At 37.9% G+C, this 22,101-nt stretch overlaps 1 protein-coding gene across 1 annotated transcript in view; it reads right to left on the bottom strand.

The window, feature by feature from the left end:
• itpkcb (inositol-trisphosphate 3-kinase Cb) overlaps positions 1-12,379 on the bottom strand; it is a 28,639-nt gene extending 16,260 nt beyond the window's left edge. Inside the window, exon 1 of the mRNA XM_056270219.1 lies at positions 11,439-12,379. Coding sequence (XP_056126194.1) covers positions 11,439-12,359 — 921 coding nt within the window. The 5' untranslated portion in view covers positions 12,360-12,379. The remainder of the gene's footprint in view (positions 1-11,438) is intronic.
• Positions 12,380-22,101: the final 9,722 nt, after the last annotated feature.

Raw genomic sequence — 22,101 nt, 5'->3', positions numbered from 1 at the left:
TGGCTTGGTGAGTATTCGCTTAAACACGTTCATTAAGTGATCATAAACCAGGGCCTGAATTTCGTTTTGGAAAATGGGGGGGAAATCCCCCCTTAGATGATTCTCATGGGGGGGATTTTTTTTGTTTGAGGGGGAGAAAGGGGGGGAATTTTTTCCAAACAAAATTATTACATTTATCTTGCCTAAATGTTTGCGCTCATTGCATTTTTACAATGAAGTAATATTGTTGTTAAGAATTTACACATCACAAGGAAGCTTGATTTAAATTGTTTAATTAAATTGAAAAAAAGTAGCACAAATAAATACAATAGAATAAAGATACAAATAAAGTTTTTGAATAGGTCTAACACTAGTATTCATATACAGAAACTGAATAAAGTAATCAAATGGAAAATGACACTGGGTAGTATTTTAGTCCTGAATAAATTAAATACATAGGCTATTAATCCTGATTCCTTCAATTTAAAGCTATCTTTTGTTGTTTTGACAACAAAATTAATGACACACACATATGGCTGCCGTCACTTTAAAAGCTAGTGCACAGATCCTGTGTTCATTATACTGGCATGCGTTTTATGCTTATTAAAGACAAAACCGACTATATTTAGAGTATACTCACAAAGACCGAAATTGACAATTTTGCATGTTAAAGCAATATAATCCGCGAAAAATAGTTACTGGCCAGCTGTTTTTGAGGCGGATTTTCTATGAATGTGCGCATAGAAAATTATCTCTCAGAGAGCGCGCGAGCACTGATTAGTTTAAAATCGCTTGAATGTTTAAACTGGTAAGACTTAAAAAGACTTCAGTCACGATGCACTGCTGGCCCGATTGTGCAAGTGAATATTCCGTCATGTCCCGACCTTACAGTCTATGGTCCCGACTCCTAAACGCGAGTGTGTATTATCGCCGCAGCGTTTGATGCCTGCCTTGCACAACACATGAGAGAAGAGATAGAAGACGCGCGCCGCACCGCTGAACACTCACGCTGTTTGTGAAATTGCATCTGGAAGATAGTTGTTAAAAGAATTATTTGATTTTATTATCTGTGTGGATTACGATTGCGGGAATTTCCCGCATTATAAATGGGAGACCTGCGGGATTAGAATTATGCGCAATACCCGCAATCCCGCGCCGAAATTCGAGCCCTGTAAACAGTTGGGAAAGAAATCGCATGTGTAATCGCAGTATATTGAATTCATGCATTCGGTCTTAAAGTGACAGCAGCCTAATATTCCTGTCATTAATGTTAATCAAACAACAAAAGACTGAGAAAATTACTCTAAATTACTTAAGATTAATCTATATTAAATTCACACAGTGATTTACATTTGATTGCTTTCTGTTGAAAAACCTGTTCCTAATTACCTCTAAGAGAGCGAATGGAATATGTACTTGTTTGCCAATAAATAAATAGTTGTCAATTCATGAGACTTTCTCATCTCTTAATTTTTTTATACTTAAAAAACATTGTTGTTAAGAATAGAATGATTTATTTTGGTATTAGTATCAATGATCGTATCGGCCAGTCCTGCTTCCAGTGATCCTAATCGGCCCCAAAAATCCTAATCAGAACGCCCTTAATTTTGAGTTTCTGTAAAAACACTGACACCTTTCTTCTCAGGCATGGGAACGACTTTATCAGCGACACAAGGTCAACACGGCAGCCGTGACGCACACGCTCTGCAGATTACAGGTTATTGATTATAAAGCTCTGATCGATGAGGAATGTGTGAGTGTGGGAAATGACATAACTCGGCAGTTTGTAGGAGTGCTAGGATGTCCTAGCATGCCTTTTCAACTTTCACATTCACAATCACTGACAGCTTCCTATCATAATTCCTTAGATGTTTTTCTCTATCTTTTTTTTTCACTTGCTTTGACAAGAATACGGAGAAAGAAAGAAAAAAACATAATCCCTGCCCGGAAAGAACAGTTTCCTGAATAATCTGTTTTCAGAACCTGACCTACTTAATACTATGACACCACATTGAAAATATGGTACTTTTTTTTCTCATTTAAACCCGAAAATAAACAAGGTTTCAGATTATAATAATAATACAGAATTATGTAACTACTACAGCAACACATCTTTGTAGTTAAAAATTATTTTGTATTACCTCAAAAAGATGCTTCACTTATGGTCTCACTTTCAGGTCTCTTTCTCTTTTCTTTATTCCCCAGTACAATTCACACATTCATTCCCTTCTTCCAAACCATCCCCCTCTTTCAACATGTGCCCTGTAGAGTCGACAGCTCGCTCTCCACACTTAGATGTAATTCAGTCTGTCCTCTCTGTTCCTGACCCCCTTTGACGACACTATAGCCAACAGGGGACAGACGACACCTCATAAAAGACCTCTGTCTTCCCTCCGGTCCTTCTGCCTAGTTACACACACTCCTCCAAACTTCAGGAGAGAGGGATGACATTTCATTTCACTTTCAAAACAGGAACCATGTTCCCAAAACAGTTCTACATATATTTACACACAAACATGTGAGAAGTCAATATCCACCATTGTTGAACAATGACAACATTATGTTTAATGCTTACAATGCCTCGTATCTCAATTGCAATTGCAACACATGCTACTGATTCACGACTGCTGCTCCTATCCTGATCGTGCTAAAATATGAACTGCTGTCATGGTGATAACGGCCGAGCCTTGTGGAGCGTCACTTGAGATCCACTCCTGGGTCAAAGGTCACACCCACCCTGGACAAACAGAGCCTGTCTGACTTATCTCAAGGACTCTCACACACACACACACTGTTTAATATTCCGGGCTCATTTGTCAGGTTACTGCTGCTTTAATGTAACTTTTGATCAACTTAACGCATCCTTACTGAAGAAAAGTTTTTTTTTCTTATATTCTGAACCCAAACTTTTGACACGTAGTGCATCTCTCGCAGAAAAGAAAGAAATGCATAATAATGAAACCGTTTCACTATTTGAAAAAGATTTTAGATGTTAAAAGAGTTTAGATGTTAAAATGTCATGTGGTGTGACTCCTCAATTGATATGGATTCATGATATTTGTTAAAAAAAGAAAAAAAAGAAATTACGCCATGAAACACATCATGTGTTCAAGACCTAAGGAAAATATGTGATTACAATTTACTTTCCTTGAAAATAATGTCAATTCAAACCATGAATCAAACATGAATACATTTTGGAATTTTTTTTAATAAAAAAAAAAATATATATATATTATTATTATTATTGCCATTTAGTTCATTTTTATCATGTCTGTTGTATCTGTAAGATTTTCTTCTGTTAAGTTATTTCCACTTACACACCCAGTAATACATGCACACACACACGTTTATGTATGTTATTTTCATGTTTACATGTTAATGTCTATGTATAAGACCTTTATGTTTTTTGTTGTCATAATATAAAAAAAAAATATATAAAAAAACATGAATACATTGAACACTATTATTCCTTTCCTTTAACATGGACACTCTTATTTGTCATTGTCCCTTTTCCCAAATCAACACAACAGTGTGAGGTGTGTGTGTGCGCGCACGTGTGTGTGAAAATGTCTCTTACCTGGCAAGCAAGACCGCAGACAGTCACTAATGTATGGGTAAAAACAAGCATGCACTAACACACATTTAAAACACACACACAAGCGTGCAGAGACCCACGACTCCCGCACTGCCCTGCAACCACACACGCATCCGGGAAACAGACTGAGCCGCCCCACACACACACATCCACACACACATCATGTGCATGGAGCACTGATACACTCACTCTCTCTCTCTCTCTCTCTCTATGTTAATTCAAGGTCTCTCGCTCACATGGACTTCTGCTCAACTGTCTTTCTCGCCGTCTCTCTAAACGTATCAGTCCTTTGTCTCACTCGTCAGTCAATGCGTTCTCCTTCTCATATGTCCCCCTACACACTCTTATCTCACTCTCTCTCTGATCCTAATCCATCTTCTTTCACTAGCTCTCATGGAGCATACATGCACTCCTCCTGCCTCATTCACTCCCTTCTTGCTAAACACTGACAAGCTTATAATGAAGTGTAAAAGAACATGTAAACAATCTCATGATAGAACGAGAACATTGTTATGCGGTTGGGTGATCTGACTTAAAGGCAACCAGTCATATTAATAGAGAGCTCAAATATACATTTGTTTTATTTCATATTGAGTTTAACTTTGTTGTCCATTCTGTTTGTCAGAGCAGACATTTATCTTTGACACTGGTGACAAATACATTCACATTCCTGCTTAAAAACACATTCCAGATTAACAACACTAATATAAATATACTAAATAATACAATTAAACACTGTTTCAAAGGGAAACGCTATAGCACACGCTATAAAGCCAGGCGTTGTATTGTATCACTTTAGAAGACTGTATGATTTAAGATAATCACTCCCATTGGGAGAAACCAATTTTTTTTATACACATTACTTCTGGCCAAAGGAACTTTGAGTCTACGCCCAGATGGGAGCAATTCAAAAGTACAATATTTATTTCAATCGCCGAGAACGATTTATAGCTCTTTCCAGGGCTCCAGACTAACTTTTCCACTGGTTGCACTGGTGCTACCAACTTTCTCAGTTGGTCGCACCAGCATATGATTTGGTCACACCTTTTTTTTTTTTTTGCTACATGCCATGGGATTAATCAATGCATGCTGATGAATAGTGGTTTTAATGGACCAAGGCTAGCAAAGGCTTTCTGGGTTGCAGCAGACATACCTGTAATATATTAATTATCATTGCCAAATTTCAGGATTTTCATGGATTTTGGACAGTAATTTTAATCTGTAATTTTAAGCATTTTACATTTGAATTATATACAATCTATCTATTTACATTTGAATCATATTCTATCTATCTATCTGTCTATTATCATCTTTCTATCTTTTAAAAATCATTAAACATTCAAATGTATGCATTACATTTTAAAAGATTAGAGTATTATAATAAACTGATACAGATTTTTCGTTATCAAAGTTTATAGTTGTAACAAAAAGCAGAAATCTCACACTCCTTACCTTCTGCATTTTATAATAATTTCCTTTTCCTCTGTCGAGCGATCATGAGAGTAATCGCTCGACAGAGGAAAATATAACCGCTGAAAAGACGTAGGAGCAAGGGGCTCTGTGTTTCGTGAGACCATTTTTATCATTTTTATATGCCTTAATTCGTGAATTCGTAATTGGCGCGTTTCACCATCAGTGTGCAATGCGCGTGACGTCTACGTTCGTCAATAAATAAACTGCACGTGTCTTGCGGAAGAACATTGTAGACGGAACTTCTCTCCGTTAATGTCTATGGCGAGTCACGCAGGCACTGGGCTACTCCGCAGCCGAGACGACCCCGGGATAAAACAGTCCGAATATAAACACTTATTATAGGTGTAGGCCTACCGTAGTGATTCAGAATAAGTCAAAAACACGGTTTGGAAAATGGATTCATGATGTAGCCTACTCGTTCATTTTGAACATAAGTTACGGACTGCAGCAGCTGATACAACGGCGTTCTGTTGCTCAAGCGTCCACTCGCACAAATGCGACCACATAACATTTTAACTCGCACATTCTCAAAAAATGGTCGGTCGCAGTCTGGAACCCTCCCTGCCAGCGTTTAAAAAAAATAGTTTGCCAGCCATTTTCAATGTTTTTGGTCATTTTCACAGAAATTTCATGGCTCCTAGAATATTTTGTTATATGAATATCTGCAACATGCAATATATCAACAACAACAAAACCTCTGCTTAATGTTTTATTCTTTTTTTTTAGCAACACTTGTAGGTAAGTTTCGTTTAAAAAAAGCAACATTGAGCAAAAAGCTGAGAAAATCGTGTTATTGTCATAGCGTCTGGATGGGATTCAGGACGATCATGAAAACACAGATGGAGTCGATTGAGTCCATGAACACACTCAAAGCCTCACAGTCCTTCACAGTCGACATTTCACTCAGTTACATTAGACAATTTTGATTTATATGCCGTTTAATGTTGATGAACGTGTTATTTTACATATGCTATCACTTCTTCTTCTTCTTTCTGCTTCTTCTTCACCTGTGTTTTGATCCGGAGATTCTCTACTCTTTCAGAAGATGTGTAACAGCGCCCCCTACCGTACAACAGTGAAAACACGAGAGCCGGAAATTTCCGTCAATGGCGAGGAAAGAGTTAATAGTTATGGTTGTAGTTTCAGTTTACAATAACAACAACTCAAGGCAACGGATATAACCTGACAGCAGTGCATCCCTCCTTACTCATCTGTCAATCCCGTGTTAAAGGTTTTAAAGGTTAAATGCTGCTTTAAAAGAAAATTCCCATCTGACTTCATGGATCTTCTCCTGACACGAAGATGCGATAATGCAATGCATGTAAAAGACATTAAATAAATAATTTTAATAGTACTTATTTACTAAAAATAAGTTATTTTTAATGATTCAAATCAAATCATAATGACAGCAAACGCCACTAATGTAATAAATGTGCTTTTCTGGTGTGTTTGTGTTTGAACACGCTGTAAAAACCCCACCCACCCCATCACCACCTCCTCTGCCACTGCAGATATCCATTTTCCACTTCTCTCTTTCCCTCTCGATCTTCTGCTCTCTCTCTCTCTCTCTCTCTCTCTCTCTCTCTCTCTCTCTTTCTCTCTAAGAACCTCCTAAAGCATTATACGCATAATAGAGATAAACCTGTCCAACAGCTTCACACAAAGCAAAAGAGCCAGAGCGAGAGAGACAAATGTCTTACATTCTTCCTGTAAACTGCTTAAGTTGTATGGAGTGTTTGGCTTTGTCTGAGAAGTGGTAAAACAAGCTTATTAAACGCTTTACGTCATCACATGCTGTGATGCGAGATACCTTCAGCATGACAATAAAGAAGTAATACGCACACACACACACAGCATCATGATCAGTGAAGTGAGGTGCGACACAGATTAAGAGAGAGATGAAGAAACAGAAGTGTGAAGCAACACCATATATGGATTCATGGTTACTTAGCGACAAAGGAACCGCCCACAACTGAGTTTTCCATGACAGTGTGAGCGATGGTTAAACGATGGCATCAGAACGTGTGTGTGTATGTGTGTGTGTGTTTGTGTGGGTGTGTGTGTGTGTGTGCACGGGCCTGTGGATGTCAGCAGCTGATGCAACACACTCAATTTTGGCTCATTCATTCAAAGACAACACAAAAATTTGAATATGCAGCTTGCATGACGCTAATGTACAGCAAACGCAAAGGAAAAAGACTTGTAATTTTAACAAGCAAAATAAACCCTGACAGGGTGATGAGGAACTTTTGGGGCTTATTACAAGGCGAGTTATCAGTATTTTGTTGCCCTTTATTTGTTTGACTTGGAATTATTTTATTATGTGAGAAGATATGAAAGACAAGCGCAGAGTTCAAAAGTGCAAGGATGCATTAAATTGAGCAAAAGTGACAAAAGTCTTTTATATTGTTACCAGAATTTTCAGTCACACTTTAGATTAAAGTCCAATTCTCACCATTAACTAAGTATTAACTATGACTTTTGCTCCTAATTACGGCTTATCAATAGTAGTTAGTAAGGTAGTTATTAAGTTTAGGTATTAGGTAGTATTAAGGGCTGTAGAATAAGCAGAATAACGCTTTAATATGTGCTTTATAAGTACTAATAAACAGCCAATATCCTAGTAATATGCATGCTAAGCCTAAACTAAAGTGTTACTGAAATTTCTATTTAAAACAAATTTTGTTCTTTTGAATTTCGTAACATCAAAGAATCCAGAAAAACATGCATCATGGTTTAAGCAGCACAGCTGTTTTCAACATTAATCATATTCAGAAATGTTTCTTGAGCATCAAATCATCATATTAGAATGATTTCTGAAGGATCATGTGACACTGAAGACTGGAGTAATGATGCTGAAAATTCAGCTTTGATCACAGGAATAAATTACTTTTTTTTTTTTTACAAACATATATGACCATAGTTATTTTAAACGTTATAATATTTCACAATATTACTGTATTTTATTACATAGTGTATTTTTGATCAAATAAATGCAGCCTTGGTGCGAATTAGAGACTTTCAAAAAACATGAAGGGTAGTGTAAGACGTACGTATGAAGAAAGATCCGGGAAAACAATCAGTGCGGGAAAGATGGAGAGATTACGAGGAGCCACTGAACTTCCTGACTGATTCATCCTGACTCACGGATCAGCCAGACATGAACAAAACTCGCTGTAATTATTTGGATAATGGGAGATTGGAGTGGGAAACTGATGATTAGCACAGAACTGCTGATGAAACGCCCACATGTGCAAGTAATGTATAATATCAGTCCTGTTTTTGCTGACGCTGGTCATAGTCTTTTCCAGCAACCCTGTAGACGCATATCAGGGTGTAAAAGACCCTTATTTTACTCAAACTGACTCAAAGCGCATTCAAAGTAGTATAGATTTGATCAGAATGTCTGTTCCTGGAAATCAAGCGCATGGCCTTGGTGTTGCTCGCGTCATGCTTTAGCACTCGAGGTTCAGTAACAGACAAGCTTATGTCCAGCCAACTCAGTGCACTGAACGCCCGGTCAGTCTGTGAACGCGAGTTTCGGTTCAGATCAAGGTAAACAAACGTCTCATCAGAGATATGAAGTCACTCAAAGCTTCAGCAAGTCAACGCCACCCAGTTTCAGATGGATTATCCATCCCGACCAAAACTGACTGAGATTTGACACATTGTCAGACACCAAGACACACGGGATTTGGGGGATTTTTCCATCTGGAGTCTCATGTATCATTACAATGAGTCTCACTCCTCCATTAGTCACATTAAATCAATCAGTGACCTTTGGAAATAATGTCACAATTCTATTTTTTGTTTGTTTCCATAAACTAAGAGTTTCTATTCTTCATCTTCAGAGTTTCGCTCAAACTTTAAAAACATCCCCGTTTACATTAGGTTTATCTTACTCACTTTAGTCTCGAACACCTAAAAGGCAAATATATGGTGTAGTTACTAGCTTTCCACAGAAAAACAAAATCATCCTCCCTCCCATGGGTTTCACCCGTCAACTGTTCCAAGAGCCAACAAATATATCAGCAACACGAGCCTGAGCCTGAAACCGAAACCGTTTGCCAGACTAGAAATTATTAGTCAGAAAGAATAAAACTACGATATTTCAGTAACCTTTTTGATGATTACTAAAAGCCAGATGATTTACATAAAATAACAGGGTCGTGTCAGCGTACCTTAGAGACACCACTTTCACAGAACAAAAGCTGGAGATGTACAGATAATAAGATTAAAAATAGCTGTAATTTCTAATAAAAAGTTTCACTGTGACTCAGTGCTTAAGCATTCATCCTTATAATCTTCATTCTTACATGCCAAACTGAAGCTATACTGTAGATCAACAACAACTCAAACACATAATGCTGAGAAGTTCCTTACTGGCAAGCATAACTCCTAATCAATAGCAGTAGATAAGCAGCACAAGACCTCACGTCTGCTACAGGACTTGACAATAAATTTGGTAATAAAGTTGTGCACAAACACTTATCAAGAGCCCTTCCCTAACCTTTGAGACATAGCCTTGGGGAAAAGTAGTAGGCTACACACGTATGTAATTATGCGTCCAAAAAGTGTTCAGTTTGCAAGTTATCTATCTATCTATCTGTCTGCTAAAGTGACTTTAACATACTTATTACGGAAATGATATAGTTTGAGATAATATATTACTTGCAAACTGAACACTTTTTGGACACTTAATTTCTTTTTGCAATTAAATTAATATATATTGTAGATACAATTTATATTAAATTCAGTTAGTCGAACTTAATAGTTTTTTTTTTTTTACATACTTAAGTAGGACACATATTTATCTTTAAGTCGTATTTTCACGACGACTCCAATTTTTGTCTGATTCTTACCAAAATTGTCATTTTAAATGATCGATGATAAGCTTTTATTCACATATAAACATTCATCAACGCATATATTTTAAATGTGGTAAGCGGAAGCTCAAGAGGATTTGCTTCATGTGTGAGAACCAATGAGGTTCATTCTTGTGTTACGCAGCACGTTTGAGCTTCAGCAAGAACCAATGAGGTTCATTCTTGTGTTACGCAGCACGTTTGAGCTTCAGCGAGAACCAATGAGGTTCATTCTCGTGTTACGCAGCACGTTTGAGCTTCAGCAAGAACCAATGAGGTTCCTTCTCGTGTTACGCAGCACGTTTGAGCTTCAGCAAGAGCCAATGAGGTTCATTCTCGTGTTACGCAGCACGTTTGAGCTTCAGCAAGAACCAATGAGGTTCATTCTCGTGTTACGCAGCACGTTTGAGCTTCAGCGAGAACCAATGAGGTTCATTCTCGTGTTACGCAGCACGTCTGAGCTTCAGCGAGAACCAATGAGGTTCATTCTCGTGTTACACAGCACGTTTGAGCTTCAGCGAGAACCAATGAGGTTCATTCTCGTGTTACGCAGCACGTTTGAGCTTCAGCAAGAACCAATGAGGTTCATTCTCGTGTTACGCAGCACGTTTGAGCTTCAGCAAGAACCAATGAGGTTCATTCTCGTGTTACGCAGCACGTTTGAGCTTCAGCAAGAACCAATGAGGTTCATTCTTGTGTTACGCAGCACGTTTGAGCTTCAGCAAGAACCAATGAGGTTCATTCTCGTGTTACGCAGCACGTCTGAGCTTCAGCAAGAGCCAATGAGGTTCATTCTCGTGTTACGCAGCACGTTTGAGCTTCAGCAAGAACCAATGAGGTTCATTCTCGTGTTACGCAGCACGTTTGAGCTTCAGCAAGAACCAATGAGGTTCATTCTCGTGTTACGCAGCACGTTTGAGCTTCAGCAAGAACCAATGAGGTTCATTCTTGTGTTACGCAGCACGTTTGAGCTTCAGCAAGAACCAATGAGGTTCATTCTTGTGTTACGCAGCACGTTTGAGCTTCAGCAAGAACCAATGAGGTTCATTCTCGTGTTACGCAGCCCGTTTGAGCTTCAGCAAGAACCAATGAGGTTCATTCTCGTGTTACGCAGCACATTTGAGCTTCAGCAAGAGCCAATGAGGTTTGTTCTCGCTCGTCAAGCAGGTTCTGTTGAGCTTCTGTCTATGTTTATCTTCTGATCAATGTTTATATGCAAATAAAAGCCTCAATTTAATCTGTTTATCATATAAAGCAATCAAGTCTCTTCAGAAACTGGACTAAAACGCTCAATTCATATGGATTAGTTTTACAATCATTTATGAGCTTTTTGACACGTCAATGTGGTAGTTGCGTAGCTGTCAATGGAGGGACAGAAATTATTGTTATTATTAAATTTGTGTTTTGAAGATGAATGAAAGTCTAACGGGTTTGAAACAACATGAGTGTAATGATAATTTAAATTGAGTGAACTATCCCTTTAATAAAGACTAAAAGCATTTAAATTGGTAAAACTGGACATTTACCCCTGCCAGTTCATCAGGACTCCCGAACATACTGGGGGACAGACTGGTGGGCTCAATGTCACTGCCTGTGAAGTCATCCTCGGACTCCTCAAACGACGAGGCAGAGGATAATCCAGCAGAAGAGGAGCTGGAGAGTTTTCTGTGGAACAGAGAGGGCGCAGGGGAGCCTCCGCAGCCGCTGTCCGAGCAGGGCGAGTCCTCGTCGGGGTGCAGGTCCAGAGAAAACCCGCCCATGCTCAGCGTCAAATCCGTGATGCGCGGACTGTCCTGACCAGGACCCAGATCATCGTGGGTGACTATTAGTTTGGGAATAATCCTAGGGAACGGGATTGAGACTTTATGCTCCCCTGCTTCTTCACTCCTCCGATCGGAAACGGAGGCTTTCAACGTACTTTTGGTCATTTTGTGTTTAGCCAACGGAGACGAACAACTGAAGTCTACAAGAAAGTCTGGGGTGTTCAGGCACTGGGTCACATTTTCCTCCGAAACTCTGCCTGGAGTCACGGCACCTCCTGACATTCTTTCCATGTCCCACAGCGAGACGCAACACTCATGGTTCTCCTCCACACGTCCTCCTTTCTGTCCGCCTTGGGAGTCCGAAACTTGAATCTCGAAGTCCGTCTCGCGACTCAGAACAATCAAGTTTTCGGGCGCATGTTGATTACCGGAAGAACTCGCGTTTAAAAACAGCTTTTTCGGCTCACGAACTCTTGCATCCACAGAAGTCTTCCCCTCTTTATAATCGTCCCGCCAGAACTTGTTCTGAACAGTCGGCAGCTCTCTGGTTTTCATCGGACTCTCGTCTAACCAGTCACCGGTGTGTGGCGAACAAAAAACTCCTCGCACGCGCGCTCGTGTGGAGCTCGCGAGCGCTGCGATGTTGCTGCAGTGTGAAGAGTTGCAGGATGTTGATTGGCCCATCCTGCACACCGTACCGATCACTCACGCAGACCTTTAAATGCCACTCCCACTACTGGCTCTGGCCAAGGTGTTTAACCCTGTAAAGCCTGACATATGAAATAATAGTCAGAAATATCAACATTTTTTTAAATGGAACAGTTTATTGTATATTTCTACAAAATATAAGCATATTTGACACGTCAAGCTTTTATGGCCCTTATTATATCATATTAGAGAAAATGGAGCTCACACTCCAGGAGTAAAAAAACACCTGTTTTATTCAGAGGCCCAAACTGAGCAAAAATATGCAATTTGGTGCAGATGTTGTTATTTGTATGGCCAAAAGTTAAGATACAATTTTGATAGCTTAATGTAAATTAATGATATTTTTTATAACAGTATATTAGTTGTCACTCAATACATCCTAATAGCCTATAAGTCTTAGTTAGCCTAGATTATATAAATGTTTTGTTTTATGATCAAAGCTCTGTAGTTTAATTGTGGGGGACAAAACATATAATACAATGCAATGATGTTTGAGAAATAAATACAAACTTGACTGTTCCTCAAGTCTGTTGTATCAGCCTATTTTAAACTTACATAGGCCTACATGACTTCCATAGTATGTTTTTTAAACACAGTTCTTAATAAAAAAAATATTTAACCTTAACCTAAACACAAAATAATATACTTTTACACAAATCGCATCCCTTGTTAGCCTATACACACGTCAACAAATGACGATCATTACACGCATGCTGTTATTAAACAAACAAAGTTATAAAGTTTAATATGTGACTTAATATGATCCCAACACTTACCAGAAGAGCTCTTCTTCAATAAAAATGCCATATAAATCATTAGGGGGGAATGTTTAACTAACTTGGTCATTTGATTCAACTAGATTATGGCTATGTGTGTTACTGTATGGTTTGTCGATATCGTCCAATGCATCTGGAATGTCTTTGTCTCCCTCCAGTGTTTAAAGAGGGAAAGTACATGTCTAAAGCTTGAGTAAATTTCATTGCATTTATGTGTTTTTTTTCCCCTGACAGAAGAAAGAAGGTCATATATGGATGGAAACGACATGTGAGTGAGGTAATAATGACATCATTTTCATTTTTGGCTGAACTAACTAAAAAAACTGTAAAATCTACACTACACTGCACCCTAACATATTCTTGTTTTGCTCAGCTTTCCAACCAACCTTGTTACAGTAAGTCAAACTCGACACTATAATGACCACAGGACACCACATTCACCATAGGGTTATTCAGTATAAACCACAAAAGAGCAAGAATAATTGTTGCATTAGTAAAGAAATTAAGTGTACATGAATTTAACGTTACAAAAATGAAACAAAATTAAATCAAATGTAATGAAAATCGCATTGTACCCATGCGAAGAGTTATGTAAGACTGACACACACACACACACACACACACACACACACACACACACATGGATGTATTATTGTGGCACAAGTTTCCTGCGATACAGGAAGTGTGATCTTAAGTGACAACAGCTCTTGCTTTAAGGCTGACGACAGACCACAGTGTCGACGAGCCATTCTGCATGTCTTTGTCTGAAGCTTAGAGAACTAAACATGACTATCAATCATTTCTGGTCTGATAAGCATTGTGATTATTTACCCTCATCTTTACTATTTCTGGAATTCTACATCTAATTAAATGTTCCAATTTTGGAGTTTTAAACAAATGTATACAATGATGCATTAAATTGAAATGAATTAAAGTGACGATATAAACATTTATGTCACAAAAAATGTTTTAAAACATTATATACGTTAATAATCTATCCACAAAAATATTAAGCAACACATCTGTTTTAAATAGTTAGAATAAGAAGAAATGTTTCTTAAGCAGCTATTTATTTCTGAAGGATCATGTGACACTGAATAACTTACACAGGAACATTTTAAAATATATTTTACTGTTTTTTGTTGTTGTTGTTGTTGTTGTTTTTGTTCTAATAAAATGTTCTACATACAAATCATGACTGTTTTAACAGTTTAATGTTACAGGACAAACTATTAAACACTAAATTTGAACTTACCGGCTTCACTTAGCCTATATCAGACACTTCTTTGTATGTTTGCTGGAGAAACGTGCTGATGTTTTACAGTTTCTTACTCATTAGTAATGAGTCATGAGTCATTAAAACACACCCTTCTCAACAACCTTTGATTTGCACAGGAGAGAACTGTACATACTGAATCATATTGAGGATTATGAACATGTATGAGCTTTAGTGAGATCCAAAGCTCCTATAGGAGGAGATAGGAGGAGAGAGAGAGAGAGAGAGAGAGAGAGAGAGAGAGAGAGAGAGAGAGAGAGAGAGAGAGAGAGAGAGAGAGAGAGAGAGAGAGAGAGAGAGAGAGAGAGAGAGAGAGAGAGAGAGAGAGAGGCTGCTGGTCTGAGGCCTGTTTGACTCCTCATGCTCCCGATACTGTCAGAATGACAAACTAGTTACACATTAATCACATATATAGGCAACATTTTGTGTGATGATTACAAAAGCAACACTAATGTGGAAATTCTCGCAGGTTACGATAGTGCGATGACACCTAGATGATTAAGAGGTGTTTTAGGATTGAATATGGACAATTACAATTTCCCAAAGTTGCTCAACAAACAAAAAATAGGCCTACTAATGGAGAATGATTGTCATACAAATGTGACATGAAACTATTAAATGGATGGTGAAACTGATCCGTCTCTGTTTTGTATTGACAGTATTACTCTTTGTATGTCATTATTACTTTTTATAATATAATTTAATATTATATTTGTCAAATTTTGAGTTTGTTTTTGATCTGTTTTTCTGTTAAGTTTCTGTCTAAGTTTGTTTAATTAGTTGAGTCGTCCTCGTTCCTCCTGTTTTTCTTCATGGTTATTGATTTGGTTAGAGTATTCTGTTCAGGTGTGTGTTTAATTATCTTTGTTTGCCTTTGTTTTCACTTAACTTCGCATCATTGTTTAACCTCAGGTTGTTTCGTTCGAGTAAATCTCCTGTTTATTGTTTGATTATTAGATTAATGATCGGTTTGTGTACCTCCTGAGTCCTGCATTTCTTCTACAGCAACCCCTGACAATATTATTTTAAATGTAATAATATTTATTTATTATGATAATATGGTTTTAAGTTGAATATTATATTCAATATTGTATTTTTGTCATAAATGCTAATTATATTAAAAAAAGTTATAATAAAGCAAATAAATTAATCTTGATCTTAAATCTAAATGTTGAAATAGGAAGCGTGCATGTTATATATTTAATAAAAAAAGAATATATGTGAATTTTAATGCCTTCCTTATTCTTCTGTAATGTAATTCTGTTATAAGGTATTCCTGTTATTGATAACACAGATTTACAAATTTAGATAATATACATTTTTAATATGATTTAATGAAAATTAAGTAACAGTTTTGTCTTTGAGGTGTTTTGTTCAGAAGTGGATGTGCTGTAGAATCTCCTTCAATTTCCAGGATGTTAAACTGATAAAAGAAAACGGATGAGAATTCACACACACATGCTCATTCACAAACACCTTCACTTCCCACAGCGAAAGCAGATCTGAAAGTCACAGTGGAGGTCAGTATGAGCGCCAGCGCATCTGAAAAGTAGAACCAGGAGCAAAACCGAAAAAGAGATGCTGAATAATGTTGTTCCACTAATGAATCACTGAATGAAAAGCATGTTCCACTGAATCACTGAAGTATGAATGGCATCAGCGATGCATTGCCCTTCCTGAGATACAGTGGGAAAACAAGCACTGAGTCATTTGTTTGTTCAGGAGCTCTTTGGGAAGATTTGAGAGAGGCATGTCCAAATAATCATTTTAATTATTTTATTGTTGTCATGACAGTCTGCGAGTTATATAACAATTTCTGCACTATAATACTCTGAGACATCATGTCCCAAAATATGTGATCAATTCATATGTAGAGCATTTGGTTAGGACCACCTGGACCAACAGAATAATATTATTTATATTATATTAACTGACTTATGACATATCTAGTGTAAGGTATATATAATAATATACTTGAGCAATATCACACAAGCAAGAATGCTGTTGTTCCGTATATCATCATGACTGTGATTTGGCAAGATATTTCTTTTTAATATTCATTTTAATAAACATGAAGGTTAAGTAACTTATTTCCACCAATGAAAGTAGTTCCACACGAAGCACCAGCGGAATCATTCATGCTGAGCAACACACAGCGGTGGTGTGTTTTATTCCTGAGTGAATCGGTGGGTTTGAACAAGTGATTGATTGACACGTCATTAACACGGGCACTTGTTTAGTTCCTGAATGAATCAGTGTTTAAAGGATAGGCTCAATGATTCACCCATTAACACAGTTGCCTACATTTGTTCCTGAATGAATCAGTGTTTGAACAAACTGGTTGCGCGAATGATTGAAGGCATAGCTCACTTAAAAATGACAATTCTGTCCTCATTTACTCGCCCTCAAGTTGTTTCAAACCTGTATGAATTGTCAAGTCATGAGTGAAGTCAATGGTAGGCGTCATTTACGGGGGACGGGGGGACATGTCCCCACCACTATTTGCCAGGGTCGATTTTGTCCACACCACTTTTGAAACATCGCGGTACGGATGTACCAATACAAGTAAAACATCTCCAGTTAACTAGCAGAGCATTCGTTTCGTTCGTTTGTTAAATAAGAGGCGATCTAGCGCTAACATGTGTTGTTTTTTTAATGAAGTGGCGCGTGTTGTGGCATGCGCACGCGCCGCAATGTCTTCACTCGGACGCGCGCTTCAATCCGTTGCGGAGATTCTCTATTCGTTCCGGGGAAATCGCAAAACAAAATGCAAACAAATGCGTCCCTGCTTGATATACAACCACTGATAAACATTATCGGCTTTTATGAGGGGGGAAAAACTATTCGAGTGCGGATTAGAACCCTGAACCTCCGACACGCTTGGCAAAAATTCTGCCACTGGACCACTACAGTACATACATACATTAGGCTGATCTATGTATTTATTCACATCAAAATTCATGACACTAACAACATATTAGATCTCATTGTACGACCAATTAAACCCAAAGTAGCCTACTATTTAACCCCCCACCCATCACATTTTTTTGTCGGACATCATCACATCTTTGTATACATTTTTATTTATTTACATCAGTAGGCCTAAGCTACAGGCAGTAGCGGAGATAGCGTGGGTGCTTGGGTGCGGTCGCCCCAGCGCCCCGCGTCAATTAGGGGCCCCTCACACGCCGCTGATCTTGCGTCACTGGACAGGAACGGGCCCTCGCCAGCAGTGATGCCGGTAACTTTTTTCAGTAACGAGTAATTTAACGCGTTACTATTTCCAAACCAGTAATCAGATTAAAATTACTTATCCAAGTTACTGTGCGTTACTATTTTAGTCATTTTCTTTAGTAGAAATGATGGCTGATATGCGATATGAAACAGAAATGTGTGTGAGAAGGCAGAATCGCGACACACCCCTTCCAACTGTTATCCTTCCCGTCCAGATCCAATGCTACCACATCTTTAAATTAGTAGTGATTATTAGTAGTATTATTTGAAGTTAACATTATAAAATACGTAGACCTACTACACCACAAAACTAGTTGAGGATAATTTCTTTAAAATTGGGCAATTCCAGCCTTATGGACGTGACATTTGAGGTAAAAAAAAAAACTTGAAATGTAAATTCTCAGAAAATGCATTTAATACCAATATATTGAAACGTCTGTTTATCCATGCCATTTATCAGTCTAGTCTACACATGCGTTTTATATTTAATATGAGGGAAATACACATCCGTAACAGACGTGACACAAAAAACTTTAACTTTTAGTGGCAAAAGTACAAAAAGTAATACTACCCACCGGATGAAGAAGGGTTGGCTCAGTCTCCACAGAACAAAATATTCATTTTGTCTTATTTTTCGTGTTCGCATTTATGAGGGAAAAACAATGTCACGTGACAGTTCTCCATTACGGACGTGAGCGCTTTGAAAGCGGCTCTGAAAGACTGCTTTAAAACTTTCCCAGAGACATCAAACATAAAGTACAAAGCCATTCATTAGGGCGAATTTCGTTTTGTAATAATTGTATCTTAATTTTAATCAATGTTTCATCAACCAATTGTCTGGATTTAATAAATAAGAAGTAAATATAGCAGACAATGGATAATCACGACACGGAGGCGCCGGCGCGTGAACTGGAGCTCGTCTCATTAATGAACCGAAACTCAGCGTATAAGGTAGCCTACTTGCCTCACACACCTGAGAAATATATCTATAGAAAGCTCGAAATGTGTACTTTTACAGAACAATTCAAAACGAAAGAAAACAGACTGTTCTCTGAAAAGAACGAGATAGCCTTTGTGTTTTATTTAACATATAAGCTTACTTGGCTCAACAAGTGACACATTATTACATATGCATTCATCAGATATTTTACGTTTTTTTTTTTACGTTTTTAATTTTAAAATAACTTGGTAGCAGAGGGCCCCATGATGAAGCTCCGCCCCCACTGTACCGAGAGTCTAGCTCCGCCCCTGGCTACAGGACATCGTCTTTCAAAACATGACCTGCGCGAAAGAGAAAAAAAATGATGTCATTGTACCCAGCACTTTTGAAAATGCACTTTCGAATGCGTCTCTGTCCCCAGCACATTTCAAACCAAACTGGTGTCCACTGTCCATCAACTGTTTGGTTACAGACATTCTTCAAAATATCTTCCTTTATGTTCAGCAGAAGACAGAAATTCATACCGGTTTTAGACAACTTGAGGGCGAGTAAATGATGACAGAATTTTAAGTATACTATTCCTTAAAGTGTTTTGTTCCTGAATGAATCATTGTGTTTGAACAAACTGGTTGTGCGAATGATTAAGTGTTTTGTTACACACACACCCCTCCCCCTCCAGTAGTCAGTGGAGGTAATTCTAGCACTGTAAGGATTGGTGCGGACATGCTTCTCTGATGTGAAGGAGTTGAGCGATCCTCCCGACAGAAAGGTGTCCAGTCGTGGTGAGATGACGCGACTCCTCTCTTTGGCCGCCCTCCGTCCAGTACAGCTGAGATGAGAACGCAGTCGTCTGTAGCCAATGTTAGCTCAGCTCTCTGGCGGTCCTGCGACTGACTCTATATCTCGATCTGTTGCCTGCTTCAGCTTCTGCTTACGAGGACAGAGTACCAGATTCTGTGACATAGCTCTGCATTCAGGGACTCTAGGCAGACGCGTGTCCTGTAGCTGGGACTCTAGCTGGCTTAATGCTGGAGTTTCTTCAAGTATTTCAGTATTTCAGCAGAACAAGGAAGCTTCAAGGTCTCACAGCTTGGTAGAGTTGGCATTTGTTCAGCATGGTGCAGTTGTATTAATGTTCCCATAGAGTCAACATCATGACGCAGCGCCGAGTTCCCTCAAAAGGCAACGTCTCAGGGTTATGCATGTAAGCCGGTTCTCTGAGATGGAGAGTAATGCTGCGTTGTGTTGCCTGTGCGTTTTTTTTCAGACAATTCAAAGTAATGAGCATTCTATTAAATCAAAAGTAATAATCGCAATTTCAATATCAAGGCAAATAATGAACAATTATGATTTTGTCATGAGCCCTAGATCACATTAAAAAGTCTTCAGAGTAAATTTTTATTTTTTTTACATGCTTCAATGCAAAACCTGTCATTCTAGAATGATTCATTCTGTCCAATGAGAACTATTTAAGTCATCAAGTGTTTTAATTTCGCAATATATAAATAAGTTTTCGCAGAAAAACAAAATATCACAATGTCAGGTTTTTTTTCAATATCATACAGCCCTAGTTTCGAATTCAGCAACAGTTACTTGATTTGTTCGAATGAATCAGTGTTTAAACGAATAGGCTGAGTAAATGATTCAATGACTCGCTCATTAAGACAGTCACTCGATTTGTTTCAGAATGTGTGTTTAAACGAATTGGTTAAATGAATGATTCAATGACTCACTCATAAAGACAGCCACCTACTGGTATATTAATACTACTATACTTATCCATATACTTCAGTAAATACCTGTAGAATTGCACATTTACAATGCATACTGATTAATTGAACAGTAGTTAGTTTGAAGAAATGTATTATACAGTAAGGCCTAAACAAATCATAAAATATAAGAACATGCAAGCACTAATCAGTGCACAAAAGACACAAAGTTAAGAAATAGCAACTTTCATGGTAAACAAAATAGATTTCAGCCAGAATTGCTCTTAAAATACTGGAATCTGTTTAATGTGCATTGAAACAGGATTCAGCCTGATACACACATCAGATCCAGACAAGTCGATTTCTTCCCTCTGTGAGCTCTCAGAGCAAAACACACCAAAAGACCTCAACACACGCTCCTAATGTGCAGAACACACACGTTGTGAGTTTGTTTCAGTCGCTTTACGATGTCTGATGCACAAATATCAGAGACCTACGCCTACACACTTCATCTATATTCAACAAAAATAAAGTGAATTTCGCCAAAAAAAAGAATAAAAATCTAAAAGGCAAAAACTTGTCTTGTTAGCAGTTAACTTAATCTAGCTCACGTTCGTTTTCCACTTTTAGACTAAACTCTGACCTAAATCCCCCCACCAAAAAGGTACATAATAAATACTCAGTTGTGACACAATGAGTTCAGAGTATCTTAATCAAACAAAAATATATCATCTATGTATTTAAGTGGATAAATTAAGTTGAACGACACAGCATAGTTCATGTCAAGTTCTTAGATGACAGAACAGCAAAATCACTGTGTAATATTAATACAAACAGACATGATAGTGCTTCTTTCCATAATCAGAGTGAAAGGACATTGTCTTGTAAATCTAGAGAGGACGTTTTCAAAAAAAACGAATGACCCACAAACTCTCTATACGTGTAACACAGCATCAGCATTGTGTAGCAGGACACATTGGAAGTGTGCGCTTGGCATAGATACAGCATCCCATAATAAGACTCTAGAGTGCAAAACTGGTGGTTTCACATTTTTACAAAGTTAAAACTTCTCATGAGACCATTTGTAATTCTCTGAAACTTGGGCGAGAAAGAAATCTTGGGGTTGTGATACTTTCCTCTTTCCTCTTGAGAATGAAATGGTATTAAGATATTTCAGTTGCACGCATTCTCCCATTCGCTCCATATACCAGGGAAAAAGCCTGGCTTGATATTCGTCTAAATGCTCTTTATATAAGTCACAGAGCAGGATGCTCCCACTCGTATGGCTATATTTCTGTGGTGTACGTGAATAAATAAACATAAAGCTATATTATATATGCTAAAATTAAAGCTACTCTACACATAAAAAGATCACTACAGACTATCATACTTAAATCCTCACCGTACTGTTAAGATTCAACATTAGGCACTGAGATTTTTTTCGATTCATAGTGACAGACAAAAAGTACAGAAAGGAAGGCTTTGTTAAGGGGTGTTTTTTTTCATTTTGGCTTGATTTGTTTAAAAAAGTCCTTAGTGGAGAAGTAAAGGCCATGTAGTGTGTATATATACAGTTTAAAATACTTTCTTCTAATGAACAAGGTTTGTTCATTTCTCTTGTTTAGACAAACACAGGGGGAAACGAAAAGTTTTCAGTATTATAAGGGAGTTAGTGTGATCTGTGTGATGTGTTTGAGTCAAATCAAGGCTACAGTCAGTCATTTATCTCTTGTTCCCTTCTTTTGGTTATTTTTCACAATTTTCTCTTTGAACTTAATTCCAG

This window comes from Rhinichthys klamathensis, unplaced genomic scaffold (assembly GCF_029890125.1).
Source record: "Rhinichthys klamathensis goyatoka isolate OS25496 unplaced genomic scaffold, OSU_Roscu_1.1 h1tg000299l_1, whole genome shotgun sequence".
In the NCBI taxonomy this organism is placed as follows: domain Eukaryota; kingdom Metazoa; phylum Chordata; class Actinopteri; order Cypriniformes; family Leuciscidae; genus Rhinichthys; species Rhinichthys klamathensis.
This window is presented reverse-complemented; position numbering and strand designations above follow the sequence as displayed.